At 50.9% G+C, this 15,918-nt stretch overlaps 3 protein-coding genes across 3 annotated transcripts; 1 reads left to right on the top strand and 2 right to left on the bottom strand.

Moving 5' to 3' along the window:
* Positions 1 to 3,910: 3,910 nt before the first annotated feature.
* CTRU02_200093 (casein kinase i) lies at positions 3,911 to 5,517 on the bottom strand (the record flags this gene model as incomplete). The annotated part of the gene is made up of 5 exons (XM_036723211.1): positions 3,911 to 3,915; positions 3,972 to 4,980; positions 5,038 to 5,186; positions 5,237 to 5,306; positions 5,389 to 5,517. The coding sequence occupies 5 exons, from the start codon at positions 5,515 to 5,517 to the stop codon at positions 3,911 to 3,913; spliced, it is 1,362 nt and encodes a 453-aa protein (XP_036585000.1).
* A 3,671-nt stretch (positions 5,518 to 9,188) lies between these two features.
* On the top strand, positions 9,189 to 9,428 carry CTRU02_200094 (uncharacterized protein; the record flags this gene model as incomplete). Its single annotated transcript, XM_036723212.1, has 1 exon — positions 9,189 to 9,428. The coding sequence occupies one exon, from the start codon at positions 9,189 to 9,191 to the stop codon at positions 9,426 to 9,428; it is 240 nt and encodes a 79-aa protein (XP_036585001.1).
* Positions 9,429 to 11,269: 1,841 nt separating this feature from the next.
* On the bottom strand, positions 11,270 to 15,569 carry CTRU02_200095 (nuclear pore complex subunit nup133; the record flags this gene model as incomplete). The annotated part of the gene is made up of 4 exons (XM_036723213.1): positions 11,270 to 11,583; positions 11,635 to 15,054; positions 15,105 to 15,174; positions 15,228 to 15,569. 4 exons carry the CDS (start codon positions 15,567 to 15,569, stop codon positions 11,270 to 11,272), a joined length of 4,146 nt encoding a protein of 1,381 aa, XP_036585002.1.
* Between the last annotated feature and the right edge of the window lie 349 nt (positions 15,570 to 15,918).

A 15,918-nucleotide genomic window follows, 5' to 3' on the forward strand; every position in this document is an offset into this window, starting at 1 on the left:
GTCCTCTCCAGGAAACATCAATGGTAAGTTCTAGTGAAAGGCATTGCCACACTTCTGACAAACTGGCTTTATCTGAAGATTTTCACACCACTACTCTCATATGTTGTCTAGCTCTAGAATTAAGGTCATCGGACCACTCCACTAGCTTTATTGCCTCTTCATGCTGCTTTCTCTTTGACTAAAGAAGAGCTGGCTATGATACCAGGAGACTTTGACTTGTCATGGCTAGAGCTGTGGTAAAGCAAGATCCAACACGAATGGTTTGGCGCCACGTAGGGGGTTTGGCTTTCGTAGAAAGTTACTATATCAATCAAGCCAGATTTCAGACGTATGTCGTCTTTTATCTAAAATGCTACTCAAGATGAAGCTCACGTTTGGAGTGACAGGGACGAGGAGATGGCAGTTGCGGCCCATTTCTAGTATGAAGTAGGATAGCGCCCTGTCCAAACCCTACTCCACCTGAGGCTTTTCCCAATTTGTAGCTGCTTACCTCGAATCTGCCTGTTGGCCATGCCAATTCTAGTATTACTTGAAGTTCTACAAAGCGATACGGGAAGCTGCTCATATAGTGTACTTAACTCTTCCGACTCATTCTTCGAGAACACCTAGTCTAATGACTCATTCTCCTTCCTAGCCCTAACCTAGTTGAACCAGCCCGTGTCTTATATGTTTGTTTTTTTTTTTCTTTTTTTCGAATGAGATGACTTCCTTTAGTAAAATGAAAGTCATTATTCCTGTGTCTAACTATCGGGATAGCATGACCACTCATGTTCCAGTCACACGCGAAGTTACCGATGGTAGTGAACTTGAGTTGACGCTATAATTCTTGATATTGTAAGAGGTGAAATAGAGATATGGGGGGAGAGAGGGCCAGAAAGATAGATTGTTTTTTAGGTCGTGTTAGTGACCTACAGAACGTCGGACACACCTGGGTTGAGGGGGGGGGGGTCTATACAACGCAAGATCTTTGCAAGGAAGTCAGAGAACTGTTGCATTGGCGGCCGGCCTTGAAAAGCCGCTAGGTCCTTGTTCAACTTCCATCCTAGGATGACGTACGTAACGAGCCTTCAATACCTTTGCTTTGTAAGGGAAAATGCTGCCAATAAACCTGTTCCTTATGCTCCGAGTTGTTACCTGGCGGGAGAACAATGCTGTAGACGTCACCAAAACTAGAATTGCATGCGTTTTGTATGATGGATAATAACATCTATTCCTACCATACTTTGCACAATTTGTGTTCAGGAGCACTGCTTTCCCCCCGAGTTTACGAGAGGGAATCTCAACAACACAGCCCTTAGTACCAAGGCCCTTGCCGCCTCATTTCGCTCAACACCGACCCGCACACCGCCCTTTCCTTATCTAGTAACGACCGAGCTCCATGGGAGTATTCCAAGCTCCCTGTCCCGTCATTCTCGAATGAAGGCAACTCCCTGGAAATGGCTTAATGCTGCGGTAATGGGCCTTGAACAGGGAGATGGGCATCTTGCGGTTCTGCTATTGCCGGAGACGCGAGCCGGGGCCACATACATATCGAATTCATCAGTACTTTGAATAGGGGTCACTGCTACCGAGAGAGTGGAATATTGGCCAGTTGTAGGGAGGCTTGGCCATTAGCCAGATAGATCGCCAAGTCTCTGAGATGAAGATCAACTACCATTCTTTACCAGGCTTATACTCTTCAAGGCTTACAAAATACACATAAACTGGACTGGTAGGTATGGAAAGAAAGAAAATAAATGGTCCACGGGCTCGACGTCACTTATGGACTACAATAGAGACACAATGTATTCAAGTACCCCATTCTTGGCTATGACGTTGGGCTACTTACATCATAGCTCGAGGTTGATCATGTTCAAGGAGTAACGGTAGGCCTGTCCACGCCTTTATTCCTCTCATTTACCTTCTGTCTCCGTTGTAACTGGGCGGGGGCCAGCCTCACCCAATCTCGGATCTTTTTTCTCGACAAGACCGAGATACATCGCTACACTAGCATGAGTATCGGCCAGGCCAGGCCAAATTTCCCGCTTGTACGCAATACAAATATCATAGAAGAGAGTTCGCCAAGTCCCACCAAACCCACAATTCTGCTCAAACATGGATACGGGATTATCAAGGCATCCCGGCTACCACAGAGGTTATTTCCGGCTACAAACGAAATACTACCAGGAATGAATACGATGACGATGGATCAACGCGAGGAGAGTAAAATGGAGCAGACGACGCGGACAGCAGTCGGTGAGTTGGCGAAATCGTGGCTACCGCATTGGTGACATCTCACGACCACAAGCGCCGTACGGCTCCCGAAATAGACGTCTCGTCCTTCTCTTTTGAATACATCCCCTGCTCCGTCTGCTAACTACAGCTCATAATGGACTTAAAAGACTAGGAATATGGCCAACGGCTGGTGGAGCTTACCGACAAAAACCATCAACGGTGAGCGGACTAAAGCCCACTTGCTGTCTATATAGTAGGACGATTAAATATTCCTCGCCGTGCAAAACAACGCCACTATAAGGAACTCGCTCTTCACATCAGAACCACACTCCTGAGCATGTTGCCAGTGTGACCCTCAAGTGGTGTTGAAGCAAATGCGGACGGCAGTGGTTTATCTCGAGATATTCTCCGGGCAGTAAGGAGATGAGTGCTTGAACGGCAATCGTCAATAGTATTCCATGTGCTTTCTTTCCTGCCTTTCTGGTGTCTTAAGGACCTCGGTCCCCTCTCGAAAGCATACACTAACAATTACATGGCTTTCGAAGGTCACCAGACCGCCATAAATCACTTACTCCTATAACACAACGGAGCATCGTGACCGAGGCAGTACTTCAGAGCTTTCAATCTTGAAATTCTAGGCTGTTACTATTGCCATTAAAAACAATTGTGGCGATTGGAAAAAGCACTACAAATGCCACCAGACAGCTTTGATCCACAGCAACAGTTACAACCTAATACTGAAGATTTAGGCCCTTTCATTTACCGGAAGGTACTTAATGGAATGGTGTATTCTTGGCTTCACCATTGCGACTTTCAGCGCTGAACATTCTTCAACATTAGAGCTGGGGACTAGAACCGATGGATGTTCTTGCGCCACGCTAGCCCAACATCAGTCTCCTGGCCATCACCAACAAGCAAACAAGTTCGTGATGTACCTGCAAGTCACATTACGGCGAGAGCGATACCCAAGAATGATGTCAATCTTTATATGTTCAAGTGGTTTAAAGTTTCATGTCCATTGTATCCCTCTTCTGTCTATCAGCCTCCACACAACTCTCCTTTAGCTTCACAACCCCATCGTCATCGACCTCCCCAACATCGCGTTCGCCTCAAGCTGCCCCTGCACGGCCAGCCCTATTATCAACTTAACGAAAACGTGCCGCAGAACCCTGACCCAATGCTAAACCCCCGCAACCACCTTGCGCCGTGCTGCGCTGTACATTATCAAGTTGTATGTTTTTTGTTTCTCTCCTCAGAAACAGAAAGTTCTTAAATAAAGAAGGTCCCAATCCCCAAGTCGAGAGTTCCATGCCAGTGATTTTAATATGCCCCAGAACAGTCCCGAAAAAAGAAGGACGTCATTGCGCGGGTGAAGAGAAAACCAGAAAGAAAGGCTTGTGTGTTCGTCATTATCCCGGAATAGCCAGTGATGCTCTGTGCTACTCCGTTGTCGTCATGCGGAAAAAAGTGTAGCTCGGAGGAGAAAATGAATCGTCGGAAAGAGATGAAGAATGGCGGACATAGGGGAGTGGCGAGGTTGCCAGAGTCGTCAACCGCCTCAGGTGTGGCCGCCTGAGATTATTCATACATCGATCCGACGCCTGGCCTGTGGTTGTCCAGTGGGCAGCTATATAGTAGACGGACAGCTGTTTTTGCTGTCCCATTCGCAACACGAACAAGAGCATAGTTTAAGTTCCTAACCTGCGATTTTAGTTAGCAACGTGACCAAACATGAACCAACTCTGTAGATCACATACCGCAGCACAGCACCTTCATGAACTTCTGGAAGCCCGTCGGCTGCGGCTCAGCAGGACGTCCATTAGACTGGGCCTGCTGTTGGTTCATCGGGGCCTGCTGAGGGACGTTCTGAGGAAGGTTGCGGTTGCTGTTCTGAAACTGGGCCTGAGTTGAGCCGGTGGGGGTGGCCATGTCCCGAAGACCCCCGGCTCCGCTGCCCCGTTGCGCGTTCAATGCGCCTGGGGCGTTTGGCTGACCTCTCGACTTCGCCATCTGCTTGATCGGAGAAGGAGGCGGGGGTTGCGCGGCGTTTAAACGGCTGACAGTAAGATTCTGTGCCTGGTTGTGAGGGGTTGCAGCACCGCCCCGATGGCCGCTGTGCAGTTCCATCTGAGACGGGCCGGGTCGAGCATTTGGGTTGTGCAGGTATCCGGGGTTGTGGCCTTTCATCGCATCCCATCCCTTGCCCGAGTCCTTGGAAATCTTCATCCAGTCGTACTCGCCGTCTTCAACCTCACCAGTATTCTTCAGGGCCTGAGTGAAGAGCTCGCGGAGGTAGTCGTAGTCGGGAGTGTCTTCAAAACCAAGGTTACGGACGTACGTCAGGTACTTGTTGAACTCCTCGGGAAAGCCTTCGCAGAGGTCCTTGATAGGGGTTGTCTGCTTCTTCTCTCCAATCTTCTCGTACTTCTGCTTATTAGTTGCAGCCTTCAGACCTTGCCAAGGAAGGCCACCCCGCAGAAAGTACATGAAAACGTGACCGAGGGCCTCGAGATCGTCGCGTCGGGACTGTTCACGGCCTAAGTGGGTGTTGATACTCATGTATCTGGCAGTACCGGACAGTGATTTTCGCTCGCGGTAGGGGATGTGTTGCTTCGTCTTGGGGTCGCGGTATTGCTTCGCCATGCCGAAATCCACAACGTGAATGACGTTAGCAGCCTTGGTGCCTGGCCTGCCAATCAGGAAGTTATCGGGCTTGATGTCGCGGTAGATAAGGTTCTTCTCGTGGATGGTTTGCACCCTTGACAACTGGAACGCAGGTCAGTTTATTCTCGCCCTCCCAATTATTGCCGTGGGCCCACATACCATCTGCTTGGCAACCATGACGACGGTCTTTATCGTGAACCTTCTACCACAGTGGTCGAAGAGATCTTCAAGGGAGGGACCGAGCAGGTCGATAACTAGGATGTTGTGGAGACCCTCCTGTCCGAAGTAGTAGACATTAGGGATACCAGCTTGAAGAAGGTTAGCAATGGTTAAGCGAAGAAGTTAGGTGTATACTCACGGCATCCTACGAGAATCTTGTACGTGCGATACTCATCTCGCAATTGAGGAGCATCACTTTTACGCGGTTCCTATGTGGATTTGGAGTCAGTCAATCGAGTTGATGAAGATAGCTGCAGCGAGGCAGCTAAAAGAGCGAGATCGGCAACGTACAAATTTGATGGCTACCTGCTGGTTATTCAGGAGATTGGTGCCTTCGAAAATGACACCAAAGGATCCCTCTCCAATCTTCTTTCCAACACGGTAATGCACGCCAACGACGTTGCTCGACGAGGAAGCCATCGCGTCGAAGCTTGGTCCTATTACGGACTGACGTGTCGAGGGAGGTCAGGCGTTGAGGGATGTCGGTTCAATCGATCTCGAAAGTCGGTGTCGTTTCGCTCCGATGGATTGGACAAGGGAACAAAAAAAAAGATATCTGAATAATGTTCGAGACGCAGTCAGCTATCTATGAAGGTGTCCGTAAGCCCATTTGGGCCGACTTTTTCGGGAGGCGAAATCAGTTCGACGGAATGGGATGGGTGTGTGGTGTGTGTGGTTGCTGGGAGAGGTTTTGAAAGGAAGGATGAATGGGGGAGAGAATGGATGGATTTTGGGGCAGAGGGACGGATGGCAGCCGCAGACGAGTGATTACAGTGGGTAATCCGCCCCCGGACCACATGCACTGCACGGGGAGTGCGAAGGGAACGGGATGGGCTGGACCGGGCTGGGCTGCTAGGCTTTGGGGGTTCATGGCCTGCTACTGGCAGATTGACGCCTGGTTGAGTGGTCCACTGCCGGCGGTGCAGTGCAAATGGAGCGAAGTGGTGCAGTTTGGCAGGTGGTGCTACTGGCGCTGAGCGGTGTTGTTGGCTCGGTGCCGGGCCGGGCTGAGCTGGGCACACACGAGTCGCCAGAGCCGTGGCCTGAGGCCGAAGCTGAAATCTTCTAGGGTGCAGGGAATAACGGTGCAGGGGGGGTGTGTTTGTGCTGAGCGTGGTGCAGGCAGAGAAAGTATCCATCCACTCGTTTTCGAGTTGTGCAACCCGCAACAGTACGGATACAAAAGGCATACACTGCTCAGCCTTCCTGGTTCTTACTCACTGGTTGCTAGATGCCTGTCCGTCTCTTCCTTGACCCAGTTGGCCTTTTCACACACACGCTGTTGTCCTGGGTGTGCTGGTGTTTCTCTGTAGACGCCTGTTGTCGATTGTTTCCCTCGAAAAATAAAAACAATAAAACAAATGATGGCCAATCCAAGTTCCTATTTCCGGTAGTCGTTGCGTTGGGTGGAATGTCTTGTTCGGGGCGAACAAAAGGGAGGCGGTGCGATGGCTGAGTCGTATCTCGCCGTTGTCGGATTGCCGTTGAATCGTCTCCAGTCGAAGCTTGTCGTGGCGAGGAGTTGCGATTGGGGGGGAGGAGCCGGAGAGGGAAGGGAAAGGAAAAGAGGAAAAAGAGAGAAAAAAAAGGGAGGGAGAAGGCAGCAAAAGAGGCACTTCGTCAAAGGGTGTCGTCAACGGCCCAGGTGAAATTACAAGCGACGCCTCAACTTCCCAAAAGCCAAAATTGCATGTATCGTTCACCGTGGCCCACACTTCACTTTCAGTGGGAGAAGGGGGACGACGGATGATGGAAGGGGAAGGGGTCAGATCAGGTCCGGGTCACTGTCAAGGTCCAGGTCCAGGTGCAGGTCCAGGTCTAGGTGTGCCAGGGCCAGGTTTGGGAAAGTGAACAGTGGGAGAGCGAAAAAGAAACACGAACGTGTGGGTGGCAGGCCGCCATCCGTCGAGGGGGGGATTAGATCTAATTTCAATGGACGAGGGGCCTGGCGTTGAATGGTTCAGCGAGTGGAAAGGAGCTTGAACTTGGCACGATCCTGGTTGAGGGGAAAACAGAGGAACAAACACCAACTGTGCCCAAGCAACAAGCCGTTCCCTATCATAGGAATCCCAATTGATTCTCATTGGGTTGAAATGTAAATAGGACGCCAAACGGAACGGCCGTTGCTGGCTCGGGGGCCGCCCGAATTTACTTCTTGCTGAAAATGGGTGGTGCACAGGAAGACTCGCACTAATCTGACTACCTTATGCTACTGGCCTGAGCAGTTTTGTACACTTAGAGCACAGGCCACTAAATGGCAGCGGCGTTTGAACTACTACAAAGGAAGGAGGGAAGGGGGGGAAAAAAAGGAAAACGACCGGCCAGTACGGAAAGTGCCTGAGGTTCTGGACCTGGACAACAAGTCCAGTACGTACCGTACAGGACCTCCACCAGAGCCAGGAACGCAAGAAAAGGTACCTCCTTCCTTGATCGGTGCTTGCCTTACCGACACCTCTGGTGGAGTAGCTTGACCAGTGATAGTGGATATCTTGCTGCCAAGAAAGGAGCGGGAAAAAGATCATAGTACCTCTCGTCACCCCCAATTTCCCACCAATTTCGCATGTACCGGAGCCGACTTCTGCTTTGGGTCTCCTACAACGTCCCCCCAGCAGTCCCAATTTTGCAGTACGATCTTCTTATCCCTAACTCTTTTCCTCTCGACTCACCTATCAGCCGCCCACTTTAAGTGTTCGCTATGTACATTCCTTGTCCGTTTACCACCGCTGCAACAATTGTGGTCATCCGTATCCTCGCCTACAAGATATATGTCCTTGTTGAAGAACCCACGCCGTATTCGTCTCGTCTCGTTTCGTCTCGCCTTGTGCGTGCTCAATCTCAGTCTCAATTTATTGCGACCTCCTTTCCTCTCAAACATTTTCCTTGTCCCCAGACCCGAACTATTGCGAAAGTCCGGCGCCCGGTGCATCATCGTTCGTTATATGACAATCGTCTATCCAGCCACCCGCAAACCCATGCGTCGCTTGTCTGCCAGTCTCAACCCAACTGGGACACGCAGACTCGACAACACTTTCGCCAGGGCTACGGCTGACACCATCAGCGGATAGCTCAACGACGCGTCAGGGGAGAGGAGTCCTCCCACCGCGCTTATCCCATACAGGGCGGTGGATGCTGTGAAGTCCTTTTGGCTTGGAGCATAGCGGTAAATCCTAAGTCAAGCCAAGCCCAAACAGCATCGGAAAGTTGCGCTAGAAACGACCCTAGAAAATGCACGGCGTTTGCCCTGTGCGGGGATTGAGGCCCGCTGACGGGATAGTTTGTGTATGCTGTGCTGGCTGCATTCCTCGCTTTGTCCCCGTGGACGAGGAAACCGATGCTCTAGCCGTAACGGGCCCACTAGCCAGTGGTTATCCGGCCGACGACTCCTTTCGAGGGAGACCGGACAAAATCAAACAAGGGATGACCTCAGTTTGAGCCTTTCAGATCTGTCTTACCTTGAGGTAAAAGGGAGAGGGCCAACCGGCCAACGTGGTGGCGCGTCAACAAAATGTTGCTAAGCGCATCTAGCGAAAACACCCGGGTTCGAGTTGAATCCTGCCTGCCTCCCATCTAAAGCAGTGCCTGAGCAGCAGTAGCATGGGATAATGGGGGCGCCAGCATGGGGGCGGTCTTCAAACCAAGGTGTGGCTGCCCTTCTTAACTTCTCTCGCCAATGCTACTGATCTAATGATTGATGTCTTCAAACACATTACGGTATGTCCCTGGCAGCTTGATTGTATCTCAAGCTGTCCAAGTACACAGCATGCATAAACGCTAAACGCTACTACTTACGCAACCGTGTGCCTTATCCATGGAACCTTGTCCCTGGCAAAAGGCGTACATCATGACCTATGGCAAGAAAAACAGCAAATCCACATGGTCAGTATACAGCTGACTACTATTCGCCAGTCATACATGTTCAACGCAGAGAACTAAAAAATAATGCTTCCCCGAGTCGAAAAGCAAAAAAATTGTTTGGAGGATCACCAGCGAGAACCCGCAGCTGCAGCTACTGCAGCTACTGAAGACGCTGCTGTCCAATAGCCTCATCTTTTGCAACAGGCCCTTGCCCATCCTGGCTTGGACCTGCAGCGATGTTACAGCCCAAGCATGCTTGGTTCCCACCGCCGAGTTGCCGCCCGCGATGCGGTGAAAGCCAGCCCCGTTCCATGTCGGGCATTCTACCCAAGGGTCGGTGGATATCAACCAACAAATGCTCCTCTTTCCCTTGGCAACATCCGCCAACTGGAGGGATACCGCTTCTGACTGTCGTTCGATCCAGCCAGCCTTCTTTAAGCAGGCCTGCTGAGCCGATGCCCATCTCCCCAACGTAACCAGAGAGTGCCTATCATCCGATGCCCTCTTCCCACCATCACGTTGAGCAACGCAAGCTCAGTGAGCCACTCATTCATTCTCCCGCACGCCCTAAGGTTTCACTTCTCCTCAGAATCCCCCTCGGTCGGCTTTCGCTCACCATCGGAGATATTCCCCAACCTTCAAATGAAACGCTGCCCCATCTCCCTAGAACTTTCACAAGTCTCAACCGCACACAGGCCTCTCCGTGTCCCTCTATCAACCCGTCATCCAATCAACACCTCTCGTTGTGCCCGTCCCAAGAGTCTTCTGGTCCTTCAAGAGCAGACTTTGAACCTACAGGTGTACGGGAATAAGAACAGCCAGATGATCAAAGATAGCGGCGAAGTCCCGGACTGTAACCTCCTCTTTTCTCGGCGGACCTAGGACACTTTCCTAATGCCATCATATTTGAGGTTGACAAAGCCAACTGAAGCAAGCCACCATCGAATCAAGCCCACTTAAAGAGCCAGCTTGGCCAGCCTTAAAGTTCACAAGTCATGTCTCAAAACAGAAAGAGTCCCGCCACCTTGAGTAATGCATAGGATGAGGCTCGGTGTTCTCGGTACACCCGTAGATTCGCTCATCCATGTGAGTGACGTTGATTTCTTCATCATAGCCGTTTTTCTGCACGCGCATGTGTTTCTTGTGAGATTCTTTCAAGTTTTAGCAACCCTAACATGAATCGCACTTTGCCAGAGTGAGAGAGAGGCGTAGCGGCGAGCTCATCACAGAATCCATTACTTTATCCAGATTACCATGCGCCATTTTCCTACAAACTCCATGACTCGAAATTACGAGAGAAAATGTCTACTATGTAAGCCGACAACTCGCTACCTACCGGCGTGGACGTCCTTGGCATTGAGCACTTCGAGAATGTAAGATAATGAGAGAAGAGTAGGTGAGGCGGGGAATTAAAAAAAAAAAAAAAAAAAAACCAGGGCTCTTCTGGAAGCTCGGTCTCTCGTTGCCCAGATTCAAAACCTCGGGGGAAAATCCCTGCTCGTCCCATCTGGGCGCATCGTTGACCGAGACCCATATGCATATTGTTAACGCATAGCATCCAGATGGCCAGTGCCCATCAAAGTCCGAATGGCGGGCCGGTCAGTGCATCTTGATCCTCACGCGTCAACCAGGATCGATTCTGCTTTTCGTCCTCGACGTCGTGAGTGGGCCGCGACTTTTCTCGGGTATAGGCACAAAAAAAGTAACATATAGACAAGACAGACGGTCGTCAACATGGAACCTGTATCAGGATGACGGGGCAATGTTTTTCTTTCTTTTCCCTTGCCCCTTTCTTTACACTTTAAAGCGTTTTCCTCGAGCCAGAAACCGCAACGTCATATTCCTGATTGATTATTCAACTGTGAGAGACAGACAACAGGACCCAGATTTAACCGCCTTACTCCGCATTTTTTATGTTCCCCAAGTGTGTGTGCTGTTGATGATACTGGTGTTTCGTTTCTTGTCTTTGTTTGTTTGTTTCTTTCTTTCAGCAGGAAAAGCCTAGTGAAGAGGGGGAAAAAAAGTTGAAAGACTGAGTAAGTAAAAATCTTGTTAAACCCCCATTTCCCATCCTCCGTCCCAAGGTCGTTATGAATTTGTAGTCAAGTCCTAAGAGAGCGAGGAAAAAAAAGACACCTAGAAAAAAAGTTGGCCTTGTGCCTTGGCACTAGTAAGGCCGAGACAACTCCCAACAAAGCCATAGGGCTTTTTAGTACAGAACACCTTGGCAACCTTAAACAAAGAAATCCTTTCATCATGACGGATGACATGTGTAACTATCTAACCCCAACGACCGGTATCCTGAGAGTGAAACGTCTCAGTTGCTGCCATTCGCCTTTCCGTTAGTGTGCTGCTCCGGAAGCTCATCTGCATCTGCGGCGGCAGCCCTTGTGGCCTCGTCCACAGATTCCGCAACCAACGCTTCAGCCGATTCGGCTGTCGTGCGGGTCCATTCCTCCAAACGTGCCTTGTCAATGTACTTGCGAAGGATAGAATCTTCCCACTTCATAGCGTCTAGGAGCTTGTCCCTGTAAGACTTCTCCATGTCGCTGAACCGGCTGTCCAGGTCTGCCGTGAACGCGCCGAGCGCGTCTGATGGCTTGAAAGGTTGGAAGGGGTTATCAATAGTCTCTGTGTTGTTGTTAGTCAATGGATTTGCTTTGCCAAATGAATACTACTTACGGTGCTGGTAGCAGGAGGCGAACGCGCCGAAGAGTGCCGTGTTGGTAATCTTTTCCTCCACAGCAGAATCGTCCTTCAACTGGGTGTCGTTGATCTTCGTCCAGTCGTCGCGGATGAAGCATCGCCTCCAAATGAGACGCTTGGCCATCTTGAGCTCTTCGCCCTGGAGGCCGAAAGAAGCAACCAGAAGAGCAAGATAGAAGGGGTCGGCGATCTCAGCAGCTGTATCGGCAGGAAGGTTGACGAGCGTGAGCAGGTCGATAAGAGACATGGCATCGAGTGCTTCGTGCTTAAGAAGCCGGCGCATGCTGTTCTCAAAGATTTGGATAAGTGCCTTCTGCTTCTTTGGAAGCTGCACGCAATGGTTCTCCATAGCAAGCTGAAGCTCGGCGATCTCATCGACAGCCGTCTGGATCGAGGGGAATATCTGCGCATAGAGCTGATCCTGAATCCTGACAATTCCAAGCTGGCTGTCGATGATATCCAGTTTATCGTCATTCTTGGATGAGTCCTTCGCCTCGCCACTAGTTGTTCGCTTGATGCCGAAGAGGTTCGGAGTCGACGGCTCCTGTGACTCGGCCAGCAGTGCAAGTTTTCCAAGACTGAGTTCAATCTTCTTATTCCACACCTGCTGCTCACGAGTCAGGCCGAGGTCGAGAAGGGTCTCTGCAGCATGATCAATATCATTCTCGCCTTGGATATCGTTGATCCAAGATATCTTGGCAAGTTCGGGTTTTTCGCGGAGGAACTTCGTCCTGTACGCATGGTTGTCGTAGGAGAAATCAAGGACCGCTTGCACACCAGAATTGTCCAGCAAGATCTCGTACGTAGGGAAGGCAAAGGCTTCGCCGTACTTGTCGAAGTATTGACCGATCTGCTTCTCCCTCGACTCGGCCTTTTTGGTCAACTCACGAGCCTCAACTTGTGATCTTGATAGAGTTGCCTCGTGCTTGAGAGTGTTGATCTGCTCTATCATGGCTAGGGCCAAAGCTTTCCAACATCGATGCTTTTCAGCAATTTTGATGCTCTCGTCCCATTTCCCAAGTCGAAGAAGTGCTAGAATCTTGTCGTTCTTGTCTGAATCGTAGAGCTTCGTCAGATGCTCAGACCACTTCTGTGCCTTGGAGTCAAGCTGTACAGCATTCCACCGGGATGCCTCGAGCAGAGAAACAAGGTACTGATCAGTCAGGTTAGAAATCTCGGAGTTGATCTTCTCAAGAAGAGCGGGGTCCGGTTGCTTGGACTTGTCCTTGACTTTGTCCTTCGGTGGGTAGTATTGATCGAGCCATGTATGGCTCAGTTCAAGTAGCCGCTTCAGGTTGTTGCAGATGTAATGGCAGCCGGTCCATGGCTCAGGAAGACCTTCGTAGTTCTCACGCACAATTCCGAGATCCAGTTCCTCGTCCTCGAGCCCGTAGAAAGAAAGTTTCTTTTGCCGGTAATCAAGGGCCGTGATCAACGCAACCAGGTTCACTTGCTGAGCCTCGTACATGAGTCGTGTGATGCGTACATCATCCATGATATGGTCTTTGTACATATACTTGATGACTTCATATGCCCAGGCGATGAAAATCTCAAGTCTGTCAACGTCGTGAATAAACCAATGCCTTACACGGTCAACCTCTCCAACATTGCGGTTAAGGTTGGTCTTGTCGTCCTGATGAATGAACTCGACAATTTCCGCAATTAGATCCTTCTTATCGTTGGCTGGCCGCTCGTTGGTGAATGCCTCATGACGTTTCCAGAGAATGGTTGATACCATCATCTTTTCGGCGTGCGAAAGCAGAAGCCATCGGGTTCGCCTGTCCAAGTTGACCTTTGTTTGCTTGAGGTGCAGCATCAGGCGCTCCAAGGCGAGGACTCGATTGCTGAGGTTGTCTTCCAGAGATGCCGGTACACTTGAAATGTGCGGCGTTGATGAGCTCATGATCTCGTGACTCAGCTGCAGCGCAGCTTCAGCGATCTCACTATCTGAGAACTGAACGCCTTTCCTTCCATCGAAAACCAACGGGGTATCTTGCTTGTTGCCGAAAAATACTGCCTGCTCTAGCTTGCTTTTTGGAGTGACTTTGGGGGGCTTGTCGCTGCCGAATCTGTCTATATCTGTTGTCGTGAGTCGTACGACGCCCGAACCGCGGACGATCAGAACGACCGCAGGGTTTTTGGTCTTTTGACGCTGACTTCTAGATTCTTCGTGACTGTTTGCCGCTTGGGGCTCCTCAAAACCAGAGCCAAGAACCTCAGACTGATTGTTATCAGAAAGGGTAATAACGTCCTCGTATGTAGGAGGAATAATGTGGTTGTCCTCCTGTAGTTGAGCGTCGGGCGATTCGGGAGGGACACCAATTGACGCAACCACAACAGCTTTGTCTAATACAATGAAAGCCACAAGAGCGGGCCGAGGAAGATAAAGGCGAGGTCGCGTTGCTTGTAGAGGGTTCGCCGGGCTGAAGCGAGCTTTGTAGGATGTGATGGGGCGTACCATCCCAACCTGCGCTGAAGATGGGGAGAGGATGACCTCAACCAGTGAGTAATGCGACTCTCTCTTCTTAGTAAGACTGACAAGAAGAAGAAGATGCTGCAAGTTGATATCGTCAGAGGCCATGGCATCACTAAGCCTGCTCATGTCCCGATACTTGGCTTCCAGCCCTTTGGGGACAAAAGTGAAGTCCACAACTTCAAATGTGTCGTGATGGAACTCTCCACTTGAAGGATCGACTTCGCGGATAGCGTCAATAATCTCCTCCTGCATATCCGCTTCAACAATGGTATCATGATGTCCCCCACGGTGAATCCTCCATGCGTGTAGCCTTCCCTTAAGAGTGGCAGCAACAACATTGCGCTCACCAACGCGGGCAGTGCGTTCTGCCCGTACGGCAGCAATATCGCCACGTCCAGTGGTGTGTGTAAGAGCGTGACGAATGCTTCCGAAGAGTCCTCCATTTGCGGGTCCCAGGCTTGTACGGAGGAATTGGACAGAGATCGTCGGCCTGCCGTGTCCATCGCGAACGTTCATGTACGCCAATCTACCGCTGCTGAATGCGAGAACAAAGCCGGCAGATTCGGCATTTGTAATCTGGATGACCCTCTCCCCAGAGTACATGCCGGAGATCGCTCCCTCTACGCCATGTCGCTGCTGGCGGATGAAGTCCAGGGTCGCCGCGCTCGAAATAGATTCCCAATACGCAATTTTCCCACTGACTGGCATCACGACAACCAGGCCGGGTTCAATGGACGATGCTGATGGCGATACAAGACATCCTAACGGAAGAGGTTCTGAAGCATGTTTGGAAGGATATGGCAGAGTAAATGTGAATGTCTCGGGGGATTGGGTAGGGGTCGTGTATGGCCAGACGACCGCGTGAGTGTGGCTCAAGCTGAGGGCGTACCCGTTCGAGAAGATGTCGCCGTGTTGCTGGGCTTCACGGTCGGTTAGGTGGCAAAGCGCGCGTTGATGGCGGATGACTTACCTGAAGCATCTGCACGGATACGGTCTGGAAGTGCAGGAAGTTTGCTCACAGTGTACGCGTTGTTGGTCGTCTACAATATCGTTAGCAGCATCCAAGGGGCAATGCGATCGTTCCGAGACGTACCAAAACAACACTTCCATCGCCCTTGGTAGGTCGCTCTCCTCCTTTCGGCTTCTTGGCGCGCACGCTGAGCTCTTTTCTGGGGGTAGGTGTGATGGGCGGGTGGTTCTCGATGCCGTCCTGCCGCACGTCGAGCGTCGCAACTTTGTCGGACTTGACTTCGTACATTTCGGGGGCAGGCGCTGATGAAACATCGGGATTGACAAATGTCTGCTCAGTCAAAGGCAGACGCTGGCGCTTGGCCTTGGGCTGTTGAGCAAGGCTTTCATTGCTGACGGGTCGTTGGCGTCTTCTGCTTCGTGTGGCCGTGGCAGGGCCGCCCTCGCTCATGGACGGAGAAAACATGATGATGTCGAGCGACCGGGCGCGAGAAGATTATTTGGGGGGTCGCCGATGAGACTGGTGATGCTCGGTGTCGTTGATGAAGAGGAATCAGAAAAACATTTCGAGGATGAATTCTGTGGCCTAAGGAATTGTTAGGAAAGCGGAGGCCGGGTACGCAGGTGGCAGACTCTAGAGCGGATTTAGCAAATATGTGAGAGTGACGAAGCATCAATCGATTGGGTCTCGTCGAAAAAAACACAAGGTTGCTGCATCTGCCAAGCACGGACCAGCAGTACCACCAGCTCTTTCCTCCCGCGAGCGGTCTGTTAGGCTTCCCAAGTGGTGCGGCGTGTGCAGGCCCCTCTGCAGC

This window comes from Colletotrichum truncatum (assembly GCF_014235925.2).
Source record: "Colletotrichum truncatum strain CMES1059 chromosome Unknown Contig_0001, whole genome shotgun sequence".
Classification (NCBI taxonomy): Eukaryota; Fungi; Ascomycota; class Sordariomycetes; order Glomerellales; family Glomerellaceae; genus Colletotrichum; species Colletotrichum truncatum.